Raw genomic sequence first — 18,576 nt, forward strand, 5'->3', positions numbered from 1 at the left:
AATATTTTCACATGAAAATTGATAGTTATCAACAAAGAACATTGGACAATAATTTTTGCATAAAATACCTGAAAATATTTTTTTAATGCCCTTAAGAGCTGTTTATTGCAGATAGCAAAAAAAAAAAAAAAAAATTCCATGTCAAGCACCTACTGTATGATTGTGTTTTTTCCCACAACTCTTCCCCCTTCCTTCATTTTTTCACATCTTTTATTTTTTCCTGAAGTACTTTGTCACTACTTTCACACACAAATGCATAACTGCAGTCAAAACCAAGTCATTTAAATTGCAAAGCAACACTACCCCCTCATTGCACTTGCAATATTTTTCATTTCTTTGAAAGATAACAAGAAATTTTCATTATCAATTTCTTTAGTTGCACCAATATGCTTTTCCAGTAGTTCATTTCAGCAACCACGTGTATGTCTCCCTCACAGTCTCCACCACCACCCACACTTTCAAGGCCATGCCCAGCACCAGTACAGCTCAATGCAACACGAGTTTCTTGCACAATTTTCACTGGATACTTGTTGTCCCTTAGCTTAAAACAACCTTTTAGGTACACTAATACAAGCATGCTCAAAAAATATGCACAAAACCCAAACAAAATCATGTAGAAAATATATTGATAGGGGCAAATAAGAAGTGATACACTTCTCTCAACAACTGTGAAAACAGCACTGCTTCAGTCAGCAACCTTGAACATACTCTTGTTGCTTGCAAAGAGAAGTTGTTGTACCGCAAGTTACGGAAATTATGAAAAATTTATGGACTGGAAAGTATGTGATTGTAATACATTCAGCACGCTGCAGAGGTCACGTCAAACCTCATGTCATGCAAGTTACGCCCAGTTACCTTGATTGTTTTACTACTTTAGAGGCATGAAAATTGCAAAATTTCATACGTCTGGTGTCGGTAACGTGTTTATATAGTGGAATACACAAGAAACTAAAATTCGACATCCGACACCCAAACCTCGATTTTTAACGGGACCTCTCCCCTTAAAGAGGAAATCTCCTATACTGATAAGGCAGTTTTATTTGTCAGACCAAACATTATGCCCATTTCAAATACTTAAGGTTTACCTAGAGGTCATGGCAAACATCCCAGAAGGTTCGTTTTTCCTACACCCTAGCACAAAAAACTACTGTCTCTCCATGGGCTGAGAATAAATTTAGTGTCCTTTATTATAAAGGCAGACCCACACTCCTTTCCTAAGGCATATGACCTTAGGACAGTAAGTATCGTATTTGACGGCGTATAAGACGCACTTTTTTAAAAAAAAAAATGGCCTAAAAAATTCCCCTGCGTCCTATGCACATAATGTAGGCTCAAAATTTAAGAATTTTGGCCGAAATTATACATGAAACGTCACGTAGATGATGTAGCCTAGCCTAACATTCGGTGTTATCCTAATAACCTATTAAAAAACAAAGTTTATTATAATTATTTATCATCACACTTACCATCACCACAATTACTACTGCTAGTATTATAATCAATATCTACGTTGTTATTATCGATATTTTTCATTAAAATGTGTTAATATCATTATCGCTGCTCTACAGCGGATCGCCCATTCATTCCACATTTACAGACTTACAGTACGTGTGCTGCCACCTATTGGTGATTATCTCGAGAGCTTTACGGATAACAAGGCTTTGTTCAGTTGGTAGTTGGCAATTCCTGCTAACCTTCTCTTTACGCATAACAACATGGCATCGATCAATTGGTGATTGACAATTCCTGCTACCATTCTCTTTAGGCATAATAACAAGGCTTCGTTGAGTTGATACTTCAAACTCGTGCTAGCATTCTCTTTTAAGAATAATAACATGGCTTTGTTCAGTTGCTCACGAGACTCGAGCCGTTACATAGGAAACATTTTTATTTATTGGATTTTACCCCTTGATTGCATAATTTTATACTGTATAATGGATATATATAACATATATTACCGTAGGTAACATCTTTATTAATGTTTTTGTTGATTCTGCCGGTAAGAAACAATGTTTAGAAATGAATGTGTTGCAGTCTATTGGTAAACCTATGAGGTAGCTTTCAGCAGCAGACGAAACATTCGATCGTAGTAAATGGCTGATTGTATAATACATATTTGACAAATATAAATATGGTAAATAACTTATTAATGTTTTTGTTGATTCTGTTGGTAAGAAACAATATGCATATGATAACCTAATACTACAGTTTTTACTTACCAAAATCATATGAGCATAGGCTAGGAAACCTTATTTTTTTTCCCTCAATGTCCTGCTGAAATTGGGGTGCGTCCAATGCAGACATGCGTCTTATAAGCCATCGAATATGGTACATCGTTGGCTTTCTTAAGAAATGTTTCATCAGAGACAGTATGGTTAGTCCTGACCCCAAAGATGCTGAAGCGGAAAACCAGGGGTCTTCTTATTGTGGTGGGCATGCTAAGATATTGCTGGGAAAGGTGCAACAAAACTACGACCAAACCCAGCACATTTAGGTAAGTCACTGTAGAATTACATCCTAATATTCATAAGTTCATTTTTAGTTTCATGATCTTTGTTACCAAACCCTATGGGTATCTGGAATAAAGAATGTGGTTTAAAACTTGTTACTTGACCTTGGACCAAAATATTTTATCTGGGTTGTTGGGGTTGAAATTTAAGAGCTTAAGCCATTTTGTCACCTGTCAATTTCTTTGCTAATCTCCATTGAGGACGAACAGTGACTACACTATAAAAAAAACAGGTTTTGACATAGGAAAACCTATTTTTGGTAGCCGCTGTGAGTCCTCAAATCGACCCACTTTCCGTGACAAAAAGGCATGGGATTTGGTGAATAATTATCCTGCATAGACCTAAAAGAGAGTAATGAAGACCGGGTCTTAAGCAGATACATGGTCGACACAGTGGCGACCTATGTAAGATCCGTTGTTGCCGCATCTAGCAGGTTGACGTAAGAATAGAATCGTGGTAGTCACTGTAGACAAGGGAAAGAGCCCTCTTGTCTTGAGTCCTATACCCTATCAGTGTCATTGTGCACTATATGCTGGCATAGACCAACAAAAAGTGAATTCTTTGATATTAGTTAGTCTATCTTACGGAGCCTCTATGGACCCTTGAGTACTTAACTCCTTTGAGGACTCACAGCAGTTACCAAAACTGGGGTTTTCCCTACATCAAAACCTGTTTTTTGGTGACACCCCTTTTGTTGTAGCATGTATTCTATGTAAACAGCCACAGTTCTTAGAGGTTCCAGAAGGTTGGTGACTGATAATCATTCTCAATGTGTGAGTTTGTGTAGTAAACTCCTTGTAGGTTGGAAACACTGACATTTATATGGTGTACCATCTGAAAGGTGGACTTCCTAGCATCCCAGAATCTGGAGGATGTGTACTTTCACATCCTTATCCATAGGGCTGTAAGGAAATGTGTTTTCTATGGTTTGGAATAGAAAATAAATACTGTAGTTCCATGAGAATTCACTTATGCTTTTTTGGAAGAACAGCAGGTGTGGGATGACCAACAACTCTGTGATCAGGAAGGCACGTGATGAGAGACTGTGTCAATAGGGAGCTGAGATATTCGTGTGGACAGAGGCAAAGGAGGTTACTATAGTACCAACATCTTGTCCCAGCAAGGCACAGTGTCACAGCTGACACTCTCAACAGAGCATATCAGATTATTCCATGGTATTGTTGGACGTAATCCAATAACCTTCATATCAAACTAAGTGGAATAGGTTCTGTAATTAGTTTAGTGAGGCAGATGTTGATTTGGACAGTTTCACTATACCCTTAATCCTTCAACTTTTTAATTCATAGTATGTCAGTGTAGAGTGTTGTTTTTTCTCCACTGTCAAGGGATATAGATTTGCTGGTAAGTTTTTTTTTTATTGTTCATAGTATGTTAATGTAGAAGATTGTCTCCACTATCAAGGGATATAGATTTACCCTGTCACAAGTTTTTGAATTTGAAGGGCTCAGTGGGAGTACAGTGAAATTGGAGAGATTTGTTGAGCACATGAAGGAGTTTCCCTGTGGTTTGCTCAAACCTCCTAATTGGGATCTGTCTTGTTTTGAAGAGTTAAGAATCCCCTTTACAAACCTCATCTTTGAGAAGGGCCAGCAAGATTCATGCTCTGTTATGGAAAGTTATCCACAAATACTCTGTGAGCTTAATGTTTGCTCATGACTTTATAGCACAGACCGTAGCATCCTGGATTCTGTCCTATAACCCTTTGTCACCCCTTCCTTGGCTTGTCACTGATAATGAAGTCCTCTTACATTGTCCAGTGAGGGCTGTCAGTCCCTAATGATCTGGGACTAAGAACTTCAGGAATGTTGCTGTCACTGCTCCTATTCCAGGGTGGAGGAGTCCACAAATAACTCCATCTATCTTTGGCTGCTGCAGGTAACTGTAAGAACTTGTGATAATTGTAGGTGGCAAAACCAAGCATGTAATGTTCTGAGCCCATAAAATCAGAGCATCCTGTTTATGTTGCATTTAGTTACAGTACAGTCTGAAATTGTCAATTTTATGTGTAGGTACCTATCTGACTTGTAACTTTGGATTCATCATCTTCCTCTGTATCTCTTAGTAATATCCCTCAACCGTTTTAATGGTGCGGTTATGAGGCATAGATTGTGGGAGTTATTGGCTTCTAAGTCTCATATAGATGGTAAATGTGCTCTCCTTTTCTTATCTGAAAGATGATTGCTAGGTACAAATGCCTTGCTCTGCACACCTTAGGTTTTGAAACATACAGTATACAAACCTGTGAATTGTAAAGATTTGGGTGCTGCCTCTTACAGTCCCTGAGTTGTCTGCTGGACCCTACAGGGAAACACAGATACTAAGTGGAATTCAGCATCTCAACCTTCCCCCTAAATGTCAATTCAGATGTAAAGGAACAAACTGCAGTGTATGTTGTAAAACCTAAGGAAATTTTTACACTCTTCAATCATGTATTGACTGCCCTCCTCTGAGCCCCAATGAATCTTGTTGCCTGACATGCAGTCCACAATAAAAGTAAGGATGTTGGTTGAGACAACCAAAGATAAGATTCAGAGGTTACATTGTAGTGATGGTACCAGACGAAAGGCTGCTGAACTTGGGAACATCACTGGCCATGATTATAGTCATATTTCTGGGCTCGACCTGTGTCACCCGGTGAAATATCCTTTAGCACATATTTCTAGGTATGAAAATTGCTAAATATACCAGAGAAAAGCTAAACATAATGCCAGGGTTACGACCCCCGGATCGAACGCCATTATATGGTGTCATTATACACAAAGGGTGAGTGGTGCACTGCCACAGGTCTCTGCCCTATAGAGCTCTCCAATCTCAAAAACCCCTAAAAGTGAGGAGCTGTTACATACCTCACTATCTTTACCCAGCCAACCACCACCTCAGCCGCCATCTTGTCAACATTCCAAATTAGCATGCTTTCAGACATCACCGTGTTTTTTCTTGGTGCTGTATTTTCGTGAATTTTGGCTTTTCATCATGTCATCCCTTCCGGAATTCACATCATCATAGTTGAGTACCATCTCCTTTTGATTTTTTCTGACAGAAGCATCTTATTTGACCTTTAATATATTGTTTATCATAGTAAATACGCTATGCAGCTGGTTGCGGCTGCGGCTGCCTCGGCCATGCTGGACCCTCAGTCTTTGCATGGTTTTAGCAGATAGTTACTGTTAGTTTTTTCCTTACTCCTTTCAGTTGGAGTTTTATTTATAGGATTTACCTTTTCGCTGGTAGGAGGTTTGGAGCCCTTTTCTGATCATAATTCTCCCTTTTCCCTGGTCCCCTTCCTCTGCCAGCGAGTTGGTACATTTTCCATGATGGTACTGTTATGCTCACGATCTTTCTGATGTGTACGATGATGGATGACATGTTTATTTTCGGATTAATTTTTTGTGTGTTTCAGCGTTAGGGTCGGCCATCTTGGGTATCCCCCGCCTTCCACATGTCGATGGTTGTTTTGGCCTTCTCTTCAGCCGAGTCTTTTACATATTTATATATATAATTCTATGTACATATATGTTTTTATATTTCACACATCTGGTTAACTTTTTATCTTAGTACTTGTGTCAGTTAGTTTTATTTGATTAGGTATTTCTAGCCTAGCCTACTTGGCCGTTCCGTAATCGGTTTCGGAGAGTTAGGCTGGACAGGTTAGGCTCCTTTACACGATGCTCATGCTTCCTAGCTCTCCTGGCCAGGCTGTTTTGAGGCTTTGGAGGGAGATGTTAGGTCATGGAGGGAGTTCCTCGTTCTCTCTCGGCCCACCTGACCATGCTGTCACGTTTTTGGAAGGTGAGGTTAGGCTAGTGAGGCAGTTGCCCTTCCCCCCCCCTTTTAGCCCACCTGACCAGGCCGTGAGGTTTTTGGAGGGTGGGTTAGAATAGTGGAGGGTCTCCTCTATTCATAGCCTTCCACCTGACCAGACTGTCGGTTTTGGAGGGTGTAGCCAGGCTTGGCGTGGTCCCCACCCCCCCTGTTACCTATTCTGGCCTTCCTGTCCAAGCCCAAAGCTTTGGGTTTGGAGGGTAGACTAGGATCAAGGATTGCACAGATCATTTCGTGTATGTAGCCTAGTCCTTTTTTACCTGATCAGTTAGCTTTTGGCGAGTAACCTAGACATCTCCCTACTTGAGGGACGCCGATTGCTTGCGTTCGGCACCCCGTGGGGAGTTTTCTTTCGGCCTCCAGAGGGTGTTACCCACCCGTCTGGCCACCGCTTGCCGAGTTTCCGTCACTCTGCTAACTTTTCCCTTTATCGGCTGGTGTTTTGTTTGTTCGCTTTCCACAGTGTTAGCTGGAGCATCAACACAGTCCCAGGGATGCTATCATGACTTTCGCTATGTTCAGTCTCCGCCAGGTTAGTCAGTTCTCTCGTTGTTATCTTACACGTTACCACTCCGGTGGGTATGGTATTCGGTTAGTGGCGGTTCCCCCCTGCGCGTTGAGAGTTGAGCCATATGCGAAGACTTCTCTCCGCCTCTTCCTCCGTTACCATAATGTGTGACATAACGAGATTTCCGTGGCAAATCAGGACGGAGTACCAAACACCAGCGTATCCTAAGAGTACTCATGTTTACATATTTAGTAGTTGACCATTCCGTAGCATAACTTATATCTTTTCTGCTGCCAGATTTCTTTCCAGCAGTGTTTTATCATGTGATAAACCATTATTTGCCGCCGGACCTACTCCGGCGGGTCTTACTACGTTACTCATGTATCGTGTATTAATTCTATCCTGCCGGATTTAATTCCGGCGGGGTTTTGCCTGATGATAAGCATGTTCCATCACCCATAATTTAAGTTAACGTTTCCTATTACCGCTGGATCTACTCCGGAGGGCCTTAACGCGACGTTACTCATGTATCGTCTTTCCGCTTACAGATGGTACGCTGTCAGGAGCCTGGGTGTACAGCGGTTCTTCAGCAATCCTGTGGCTGCTCAGTTCGCGTGGGGGACTTGATCGTCTGGCACCCAGATGGCTGTGAGATCTGCTACACTCTGTACGAGCTAGTGGTGGATGAGTGGTTAGCTTTAGAGACCGCTAACCCTTAGTCTCCTTTTGCCTTTACAGTCTTATATTGACATATCGGCAGTTGGAGAATATTTTCAGTAAATCTTCCTCTTTCTTTCAGTCTGACCGCATTATCCGCGACTCTTAAGCTGTCGACCCTGAAGGTCTGGGTCGGCAGGTTTGGGAGGAATGTTGCGTCGGGGAAGCCGTACATCCTGTCAGAGGAGATATGTAATCTCCTCTACCCCGGAGCCCGGATCTCAGCTGCAGTGCCGGCGGAAGTAGCCGCCCCTATAATTGAACGGATCCGGGAGGAGACGCAACCCTCCCAAGAAGACACCCTGTGCGGACCGGTGGCGGAGGAGGTGGCGGCCATCAATATCCACCTCGAACCAATGAGCGTCGATCCAGACCACCAGGTAGAAGGTAAGGTGGTAAGTGAGGCAGTGGGGGAGAGTATTAGTAGTCCCTTTTTGGTTCTCCTTCTTCCTCTTCATCATTTCAAGGGTTTCACAAATCAGCTATCCTTGAGGACAGAACGAGGTCTGTTGTCCCCAAGGTGAAATCCTTGAAAAAGAAGGACTTACCTAAGTCCTCTAGACCTCAAAGGTCTAATCCGTCCAGCTCCCTCAAGGTCGTCACTGGCTCTTAACCCAGTGGCGTCCTCTAGTAAGGCTACTCCCCCGCCCAAGGGGTCGAGATCCAGGACATCTAAGGCTGATCCTCCACAGCCTATCTTTGACCCTGAGGCCTTTGCAGAACTTCTGATGCAGAAGTTAGATAAGAAGGTTGAGGCCAGGATTCAAGACCTTTCCTCCCAGCTCACTTCGAGCCTACATGACTCTGGTGAATCTGTCAAGTCATTGGCAGAGAGGATGCAGACCTAGGAAAGCTTGCTCTCCGGGTCTATGCGCTCCGGATTAACAGGACAATCCTACGTTGTTCCAGATGCCTCCAGACTGCCCCCCTTTGATAAGGGAAACCCGTGGTGGCTGGCTCTTCATGCTCCTCTCCACAATGATACCCTGACCATCGAGGGCTTGGGAACGCATCGGTTGGAGGAACTGGAGTTCTTTCCACCCGACCTGGTGCCTCCCTACCCAGGTTATGCCAGGCTTACAGAGGAAGCCTGGATCAGATCAGACAAGGTCCCGAAGGAGACGGTTATCATCCCCAGGGACCAAGCCCAATCCACCTTGATGCGCGCTCTCACTGAATGGGAGTGTGAAAATACTAAGCTTACCCCCTTTAAGGGGACTTTCACGATGTTCTCGGTAGGTGACTCCATCCCTACCCCCTGCACGACTAAGATCGCAGTACTGACTAGTCAGGCAGGAATCGAGGGTAAGCCGCTGCCTCAACTCTGGGAGACAGATCCCACCTCTCTCGTCTTCCCTGGAGATTCGGAATTTTGGTCGGGAGCTCCGTCCACATTCACAGTGGGCAAACTCGACCCCGAGTGCGCCTCCACTCTCTTTAGTGAACAGTTTCCCAAGCTGCCGGAGGCCCTTCTGAAGGCAGAGTTCGAGGCCAGATGCAGGTTAAGTCGCTCCCTGCATTCCATTACTATTAAGGAGGTGACAGCGGTAACTTACGCTGAAGAACCTCTTTTCCAGGTCCAGACCAAATCCCTGTTTGCGGCATTCCAGGCAGACCTGTATGATTTTTTAGTGGCAAGACTAAACTGCAGGAGACACATCTTTGCGGATGCCACTATTAGACACGAACCCAATAGACTCATGAAGAGTTCTATCTGGGGTCCGAATATATTCCCGGAGACTGAGGTCAACAACGTTCTGGCGGAGGCAACCAGAGCGAATCAGAGCCTTCGCTCCCGCTGGGGTCTCCCCTTTAAAAGGAAGGCCACTGAGTCTGCCAGACCTCAAGCCAGGGATAGGAAAAGGTTCAGGAGGTACAGGAAACCTCAGACCCAAACTATGCTTCAGGCTGTACCGGTCTCTCAGATCGGACAGCCCTCAACCTCCAAAGCCCAGCCTCAGCAACAGTTTGTTCTGATGCAGCCGGCTCAGCAGACCCTTGCTTCGCCAACCTTTGTGGCGTCCCCAGCTTTCAACGCTTCGTTTGAAAGCCAGGGGGCGTTTCGGGGCTTTAACAGGCATGCGAGGGGAAGCAGAGCCCGAGCCACCTTCAGAGGTAGGGCTGCATCACGTTCCCTTTCACGGGGAAGAGGAAGCCGAGGAGGTAGAGGAAGTAAGCCCTCTCCCGCTCAATGAGTTTCCTCAGGTGGGCGGGAGGTTACATCTTTTCCGGGACCGTTGGACCTTCAGTCCGTGGGCCCACAGCATAGTTTCAAAGGGTCTGGGATGGAGCTGGTGCAGAGGGCCTCCTCCCCTAGTCAGGTTCCATCAGCCTCCATCCAAAGCCCTCCTGGAATTTGTAGAAGACCTTTACCAAAAGAGGGCAATAAAGAGAGTGAGGCACCTGAAATTTCAAGGCCGGCTATTCAGTGTTCCGAAGAAAGACTCTATCCAGCAAAGAGTAATTCTAGACTTGTCTCGTCTCAATTCATACATTCAATGTGACAAGTTTTGCATGCTTACAATCTCGCAGGTGCGGACCCTACTTCCCATGGGGCCGTCACCACCTCTAATAGATCTTTCAGACGCTTTATTATCACGTCCCGATTGCGAGAAACTTCTCTCCTTACCTAGGATTCAGACTAGGGAAACAAGCATACTCTTTCAGAGTCATGCCATTCGGCTCAACATAGCGCCAGAATTTTCACCAAACTGGCAGAAACAGTAGTCCAAAACTACGGGCCCAAGGGGATTATGTTAGCCGCATACCTGGACGATTGGATAATTTGGGTACCCAACGCCAAGGAATGTCGGAAAGCAACGACCATAGTGATCAAATTCCTGGAATACTTAGGTTTTCAAATAAACAGGAAGAAATCCAGCCTAGTTCCGGAGGCTCAGTTTCAGTGGTTAGGAATCCAATGGGATCTGGACACTCACAAACTGTCACTTCCGCCAGCCAAAAGGAGGGAAATAGCCAAAGCTACCAGGCAATTCCTCAAAAACAAAAAAGCCTCCCGTCATACCCAGGAAAGAGTCCTGGGTTCTCTTCAGTTCGTGTCAGTAACAGATTTGCTGCTGAAAGCCAAACTGAAAGATATAAACAGGGTATGGCGGAGACGAGCCAACAGCAGATACAGAGACAAGATGTCTCTAATTCCGCCGGTGTTGAGGAAGAGGCTTCGACCATGGTCAACAGTCAAGAGTTTGTCAAGGTCAGTGCCTCTCCATTTTCCCCCTCCATCATTGAGCGGGTGGGGAGGATATTCCCAACTCAGGAAAGTTCAGGGAACATGGTCAACCATGTTCCGCCAGTTCCATATCAACATTCTAGAAGCAATGGCAGTATTTCTAACTCTAAAGAAACTGCGTCCAACCAGGCAGATTCATATCAGACTGGTACTGGACAGTGCAGTAGTTGTACATTGCATAAACAGGGGGGCTCCAAGTCGAGCCGGATCAATCAAGTAATGATCGCAATTTTCTCTCTGGCAAGGAAACATCGTTGGCACCTGTCAGCTACTCATCTAGCAGGTGTCCGGAATGTCATTGCAGATTCACTATCCAGGACAACTCCGCTGGAGTCGGAATGGTCATTGGACAAAGCATCATTTGAGTGGATTTGTCTTCAGGTACCAGGTCTCCAGGTGGACCTGTTTGCCACAGAGAGCAACCACAAACTTCCGTGTTACGTTGCTCCCAATCTAGACCCTGTAGCTCACTCCACGGATGCGATGTCAATAGACTGGAACAGGTGGCAAAGGATCTATCTGTTTCCACCAATAAACCTGTTGATGAAAGTTTTACACAAACTCAGCTCATTCAAAGGTCAAGTAGCACTTGTGGCACCCAACTGGCTGAAGAGCAACTGGTTTCCTCTTCTTCTAGAGTTGAAACTCCGGCGCATACAAATCCCCAGTCCAAGGTTGACACAAATAGTACAAACTCGGACTTTGTCAGCTTCCTCAAGAATTCTGAATGCCCTAGCTTTATGGACTTCATGACGTTTGCAGCTCAGAAAGACACTAACATTGATCCTATTAATACACTATTCATAGAATCAGACAAGAGGGAATCTACCCTCAGACAATATGACTCAGCAGTTAAAAAGTTAGCATTATTTCTGAGGGAATTCGAAGCTCAGGGAATGACCACAAACCTTGCAATTTCCTTTTTCAGGTCATTATTTGAGAAAGGACTAGCCTCTAGTACTATTACTACAGCAAAATCTGCTTTAAGGAAAATATTTTTACATGGCTTCAATATCATCCTTACAGATTCATATTTTTCGTCAATTCCTAAAGCATGCGCTCGTCTTAGACCGGCAACCTGTCCCCACACGGTTTCCTGGTTCTTAAATGACATACTTAAATTAGCATCAGACACTGATAATGAACTGTGTTCATACTCGAGTCTGTTAAGGAAAACGTAATTTTTAATTAGCCTAGCCTCAGGTGCCAGAATTTCTGAACTGTCTGCTCTCTCTAGAGAACCGAACCATGTTGATTTCCTCCCGTCAGGAGAAGTTCTGTTGTCTCCGGATCTCAAGTTCCTAGCTAAGAATGAAGATCCACAAAATAGATGGTCCCCTTGGAAGGTTATCCCCCTTCCACAGGATCTGTCCTTGTGCCCAGTTAACACTTTAAAAGCTTACTTAAATAGAACTTCTAATATAATGTCTGGCCCTCTTTTTGTTAGGGAAAATGGAGGAACCATATCTTTAAAGGCCATCAGGCAACAAATACTGTATTTCATAAAGCAAGCAAACCCGGATTCAGTACCTAGGGTACATGACATTCGAGCAGTGGCCACCTCCACTAATTATTTCCATAATATGAAATTTGATGACCTTAAAAAGTATATGGGCTGGAAATCACCAACAGTGTTCAAACTCCACCATCTTAAAACTCTAGAGGCTCTTAAATACTCCACAGTGGCTGCAGGAAGTGTTGTTCCTCCTGCCCTAGACTAGCTTATGTAACCTTGCCTTATCCTGTCCTTTATTCCTCTCTCGCCTGCCTGCCTCATTTATTCGCCATGCCTTCTTCCTTTAAGTCAGGCATGCTTCACAGCCTGACTCCTGACAGTTTTGCATATTTTGTTGTACCCTCTTTTTTGTTAGCCTTAAGTGTCTTGGTGTAATTATTTTGTCTGTGTGCCCTATTTTGTTAATCATGCTTTATTATTGTTAATGCTTTGGGTTATTAAAACACAGTAATTTTCTTATAGTTTTATTTAGCTCCATTAAGATAATTCTTAGAGGGCTCCACCAAGCTTTTGTATGGCTGATTCTCTGTTATGATTTCACCGGGTGACACGGGTCGAGCCCAGAAAAGGGATTTTGACAAAGGAAAAATCTATTTCTAGGGGAAGACCTGTGTCACCCGGTGACCCATCCCTGTATTTCCTTTCCCCCCCTGAGTGGCATACCAAGCTTGGGGGGTGCTAACTTGGGATGTTGACAAGATGGCAGCTGAGGTGGTGGTTGGCTGGGTAAAGAGAGTGAGGTATGTAACGGCTCCTCACTTTTAGGGGTTTTTGAGATTGGAGAGTTCTATAGGGCAGAGACCTGTGGCAGTGCACCACTCACCCTTTGTGTATAACGACACCATATAATGGCGTTCGATCCGGGGGTCGTAACCCTGGCATTATGTTTAGCTTTTCTCTGGTATATTTAGCAATTTTTATACCTAGGAATATGTGCTAAAGGATATTTCACCGGGTGACACAGGTCTTCCCCCAGAAATAGATTTTTCCTTTGTCAAAATCCCTTTTATGATCATATTTTCTTTCTTTAAATCTTTAGCTGAAAGCCCTTATAGACAGCTGAAAGCCCTTATAGACAGCTGAAAGCCCTTATGGACAGAGTCAACAGACTCTAAATCTAAGAGGGCTCCAAAGGGAAGTCAGGCTTACCTTACCTTAGAGAGAGAGAGAGAGAGAGAGAGAGAGAGAGAGAGAGAGAGAGAGAGAAGCCTTGATCTTTCCTACTATTACTGAATAGCCTACATGCTTTAAATGTTATGTGTCCATCCATCCACCCACATATAGGGCATTTGGTTTCTTTAATTACAGTGGTGCAAAGAATCTTGTCCAAAAACTGATGTTGAAAAAGTAAAATTGTTGCTACTAATGTAATGGGGTTATTGTCAAAACACTTAGGGTATGTAGGTTATTTATAATATTTCCAGTAAGAGTTTGTTAGTAGAAGAAATACTCTAGTTTTAGATTTTGTCACACATTAAAGCATTTCATTGTATTTTCAAATTATTTCAGCACTTATATAAGATTTGCCTGGTTAATTGTAGTTGTCTTTTTTTCAGATCCCATTTGTATAGCTCATTCAGTTTTATGTTGTTGTACTGTTTTACATTTGTATTGAAAACTTATGTACTTAATTTTCATTTTCCTGTGTGTATAGTTGAGATATTAATCTTCAACAGCTGTTGTGAGACTTATTCAGCATTCGTGCTTGAATAGTGCTGATGCTGTACGAGGGGAAGTGGAGTTTTTGACTAATGACTGTAACCGGCGTATGGCACAAGTCATGTACCAGACAATTGTCATTGTCTATTACACAACGCTAATTCCTTGCTTTTTTGTTCCGGTAGGTGCTGTATTTATTTAGTGTTTTTTCATTAGCTTGTTGGATTTGTTTTTTCTTAACAGTGGTGAATTAGTTTGAGTATAAGATGAAATGATTACCTACAATGTATTTATACAATATTGAAAAGTTTTTTTTTTCAGTCTTCATTATATTATGATGTATCATGGGTTACTCTTCACACCTTGTTTGTCGCTACTACTTGCTTTATGTGGCACCTCCTTTACTGCTATCCTGCAAGGTAATTTCGTGTTAAACCTCTTAATAGTTTCTGTATGTTGTACAGTATATGTAATTTTCTGTTATATTACCAGCCTGAAAAATAAAATGACCTTTGATATTTCACTTTGGATATTTAGTAACAGTTTTCAACTCATATGAGGAATTAACGATAAATCGTATAGCTCCTTGCTCTTGTTATTTATCTGATTCAGGCATTTATGCTATGAAGTGTAGTACAAAGGCATAGCTGAATTGGAGCCTGTAAGATGAAATGTCAATTTCTTTGACAGATATTGTGATGTCCTCCATCGATCTTCCATGCATTTAGGTGGCTGGGCAAGAGTTGAGGGACGGTCAGCTCATGCTCCTTACAACCCTTGGTCTAATTCAGTACTTTGGCCTCAGGGTGCATTAGTTAAACACAACAGAGAATTATATAGAGCAGAAGGTGCAACTAATGCAGCTGAACCTGGAAATACTACTCACGCAAGGCTATATGTAAGTTCTCTTTTCTCTCATATTTTTGTGGTTAGGAAAGACAGAATGCTGCTTTACTTATAGCTAACTCTTGGTATTTCACAGTTTGTTTTTTTGCTGGTTTGAATTAAAATAAATTCACTAATGCCTTGCAGTGACATACAGTAAGGAAATAGAAAATAAACAAAAGGCAAAATTTTTTGACCAATGTCACTCAATCTTTTTCCTCCTTCTTAGGAAATATGGTAATACAGTAATTCTGGATAAACCAAATGGAAAAATGTTAAATGTTATAAATATGCCTCAGAATCAGCAGAAAAAAATGGTTTTGTTACTGTTGAACATTATTGTAAATGATGCCAATTTAGCTCAAAACATGTTGTCAACAGGGAGAGAGAAGGAGTTATCACATACACATACAGTACTAGTCTGTTCTAATAATAAAAAAGTACCTCAAACTGCAGGTCAGGCCTCCATATTTGGCCTCATATATTCATGAAGTAAGACTCCTGTTGCATATAAGCACACAAAAACACAGTGCTTTATTTATAATTAAATGGAATAGAATTGTTACAATACAGTATGAACAGTTATACCCAGTTCTTTATTTAATTTGAAAATCACTAAAAATAGGAGACAGGTAAGGTTGCAAAGATGGTAATAGCCCTGGCTGCTACTGCCTCTTGTAAGAAATTATAGGTACACCCAATCTTGCTTTAGGTTGGGTGTAGTCTTGCAGCAGTCACAAATTAACATTTATAAAAAAAAATGGGGTAGGTTGTGTTTGTTGGAGTAACAAAAGAGAAAAAAGTTATCTCAAGGTAGCTGAAATAGTAAAAGATAAAGCTAATGAAATAGTAAGAAAACAAGAAATGCTACTTCATGGTTGCTTAAATAATAATAGTTACAAAAATGAGTAAGATCTTGGTTCCTGAAATAATAAATGAGTAAAAAGAATTGAGTTAACTCATGGTTGCTGAAATAGTAAAAAAAACAGGTTTTGACGTAGGAAAAATCTATTCTTGGTAGCCACTGTGAGCTCTTGAAGGAGTTAGACTCCAATGGTCCCCCCAAGGCTCTCATTCTGTCGGCAGAATTATAGAATATAAAGGCCTCATGACAGGAGGGCTGTGCCTCCTGTCCTACAGTGACTGCATTGGTTTTCTCATCCCACTTGCACAGATGTGACAACTGTGCGTTTGTCGGCTACCTTCCTCATTACTCTCCTGGTCTGTGTAAGATAAATGTTCACCCCAGTCCCATGCCTTTTTGTCATGGAAAGCAGGTGGGTTTGGAGACTCACAGTGGCTATCAAAAATAGGTTTTTCCCACGTAAAACCAGTTTTTTGATAGCATGGCCACTGTTCATCCTCAAATGAGCTTACAAAAGAAACTGACAGGTAACAAAATGGCTTAGCTCCCAATAAATGAACCCCAACAACCCAGATAAATTTTTGGTCCAAAGCATAGTCACTGGATACCAATTAGGGCTTGGCAATAAACAGGAAACAATGCACAAACCAATACAGTATATGCATTATTCTTTGTGGTTGGAAGGTTGCTTACCTATGTTGGGTCTGGCTGTAGGATTATTGCACCTTCCCCAGCAATATCTCAGCGTGACCATAACTCCCATGGCAATAGTGTTTCAGGAATTTTTGATTCAAGGTAAAGTGACAGGTTATCAACCATTATCTTTATTTGATACCCATTAGGGTTTGGCAATAATGAACAGGAAACACATGAACCTATAAATGTATTATCCCTTTTGATTCTATGATGACTTACCATGTCGGGTCTGGCTGCAGGATTACTGTGCCTTCACCAGTTCGGGAGTACTGCCATTATTAAGCACTCTGTTCATTATGGAGACTTCTTCGAAAGAAACATTTCCAAAGAAAGTTAATGATATACTCACCTTTTGGATGTCATGCAACTTAGGAAAGGAGCAAGGGGCTGCCTTTTTGATGAGGAACAGTGAAATAATTCTTACCCCATGTAGAGAGAATGGTTTATTTGTGCTAGGGTGTAGGAAAAGTAGGACTATCTGGGATGTTTACCATGACATCTAGGAAAACCTTGAGTGCTTGAACCCAGCATAATATTTTACATGAAGAAATACTGAGTTCCCTCATCAGAAAAAGGGGATTTTCCCTTTAAAAAGTCCTCATTCTTGGCCAGGAATGATAGGCCAAGAGACAACAGTAATTGACAACAAAGTGTACGAGTGATAAAATGTTGTTCCCGTGTAAGAGAGCCCAGTTTGCTAATTCGAGCTCCCGATGCTAAAGCAGTCAAGAAGACTGCCTTTTGAATCATATAAGTTCAAGTTGTATTGGGCCCACTGAATTGAGGGGATGACAGGAGTCTAAGCACACTATTCAGGGACCAGTTAATAGGAAACCTTGCAGGAGCTGGTCTTTGCAGTGCAGAACACTGGAGAAGGGAAGTAACAATTTCTATATTAGATTCAATTCCAGAACCACAAAGCAAGGGTTCTGGCAGTGCTGCTTTGTATGCCATGTTTCTTGTAATAGCAGGGCACTTGTCCTCAAAAAGATATATAAGAAATGTAGAACTATTTCAACAGAGATTTCAACTGGCTTCTCAGCATGGATGTAATAACCACAGTTTCCTTATTGCTACTGTCGGGTAAATAAAGTCCGTAGTTTTTGCTCTAGGTACCTAGCAATGTTGGGTGAGTAATCTGCATGGTAGATTACATTCATTAAAAACTTATGTGAAAGTCTGGGCTCAGAAAGGAAGGTGCGCAGATGACTTTCCCCCTTACTTTCTGGCATAGAACAGCAAACAATAATGAAACCAATTTCTTCGGCCAATTTTGTTTTACTAAGTGGTTCCGTTGAGAGTTAGAAATTTGCTTAAAACCTTCAAATCTCAGGCAGTGGAACAAAGAGGTATATCATCCTCCATTTGTTCCAATCTTGTAGGAATGCACCTCTTGCTATCACCTGATTGTCCAGGTTTGGAGACACATACACTGGAAGTTGATGTTTCTTGCATGTGGGAAACAGGTCCACTTTCAGATGTGGAAACATGTTGACAATTAACTTAATAGAGTGTTTGTCCAACATCCACTCAGTTGAAGCTGTTGTATTCCTTGACAGGAGTTTGCTGTTACATTAAAAGACCCCATGAGGTGAATTGCAGACAAGTACCACTTTCTTACTTCAGCCGTCTGTAGGATAGATAGCATTACTGCATTGAGAGGGGCTGAGTGTAAACCCAACCTCTTGATGCAAGACATTGCAGTCATATTGTCTAGAACTATTCTGACTCATTCAGAATAAGTATAGCATTTCAAATCGTCAATGTTGTCGTATAGCCTAAACGATCTGAAACGTACTGACCCAAATTGTAGCCTAAGTCTTATGCTACGACACCCAGTTTACTTCACTCTTATGTTAGTTTAAATTGTGATTATATTAATACATTGCGTTGTGTATATTAACTAAACTGACAATATGAACTTACTATCGGTGTATTCAATTGTTCCTAGCTCGATTTACAGTAGACTGCGTTAAAACTATGAAGTGACTAAGTTCACGGCCGTCTTTGACGGAAATGAAGCCTTCGACTAACTACCGTACGACAGCCAATACCGATAGTTAAGCAATATTACAAGTATACTTACAATTAACACACGAAACAACTGAGACAATGTTTTTCACTACT

At 42.1% G+C, this 18,576-nt stretch overlaps 1 protein-coding gene across 6 annotated transcripts in view; it reads left to right on the top strand.

Annotated features, from left to right (window-relative positions):
• LOC136826868 (transmembrane protein 39A) overlaps window positions 1-18,576 on the top strand; it is a 371,219-nt gene that overhangs the window by 176,957 nt on the left and 175,686 nt on the right. For all 6 annotated transcript variants that reach the window (XR_010849723.1, XR_010849722.1, XM_067084380.1 and 3 more), the window contains 3 exons: window positions 14,021-14,184; window positions 14,325-14,422; window positions 14,694-14,901. Coding sequence is in view for 4 of the 6 variants with exons in the window: in XM_067084380.1 (XP_066940481.1) it covers window positions 14,021-14,184; window positions 14,325-14,422; window positions 14,694-14,901 (470 nt within the window). In the remaining 2 variants the exon portion in view is untranslated. The remainder of the gene's footprint in view (window positions 1-14,020; window positions 14,185-14,324; window positions 14,423-14,693; window positions 14,902-18,576) is intronic.

This window comes from Macrobrachium rosenbergii, chromosome 41, assembly GCF_040412425.1.
Source record: "Macrobrachium rosenbergii isolate ZJJX-2024 chromosome 41, ASM4041242v1, whole genome shotgun sequence".
Lineage (NCBI taxonomy): Eukaryota > Metazoa > Arthropoda > Malacostraca > Decapoda > Palaemonidae > Macrobrachium > Macrobrachium rosenbergii.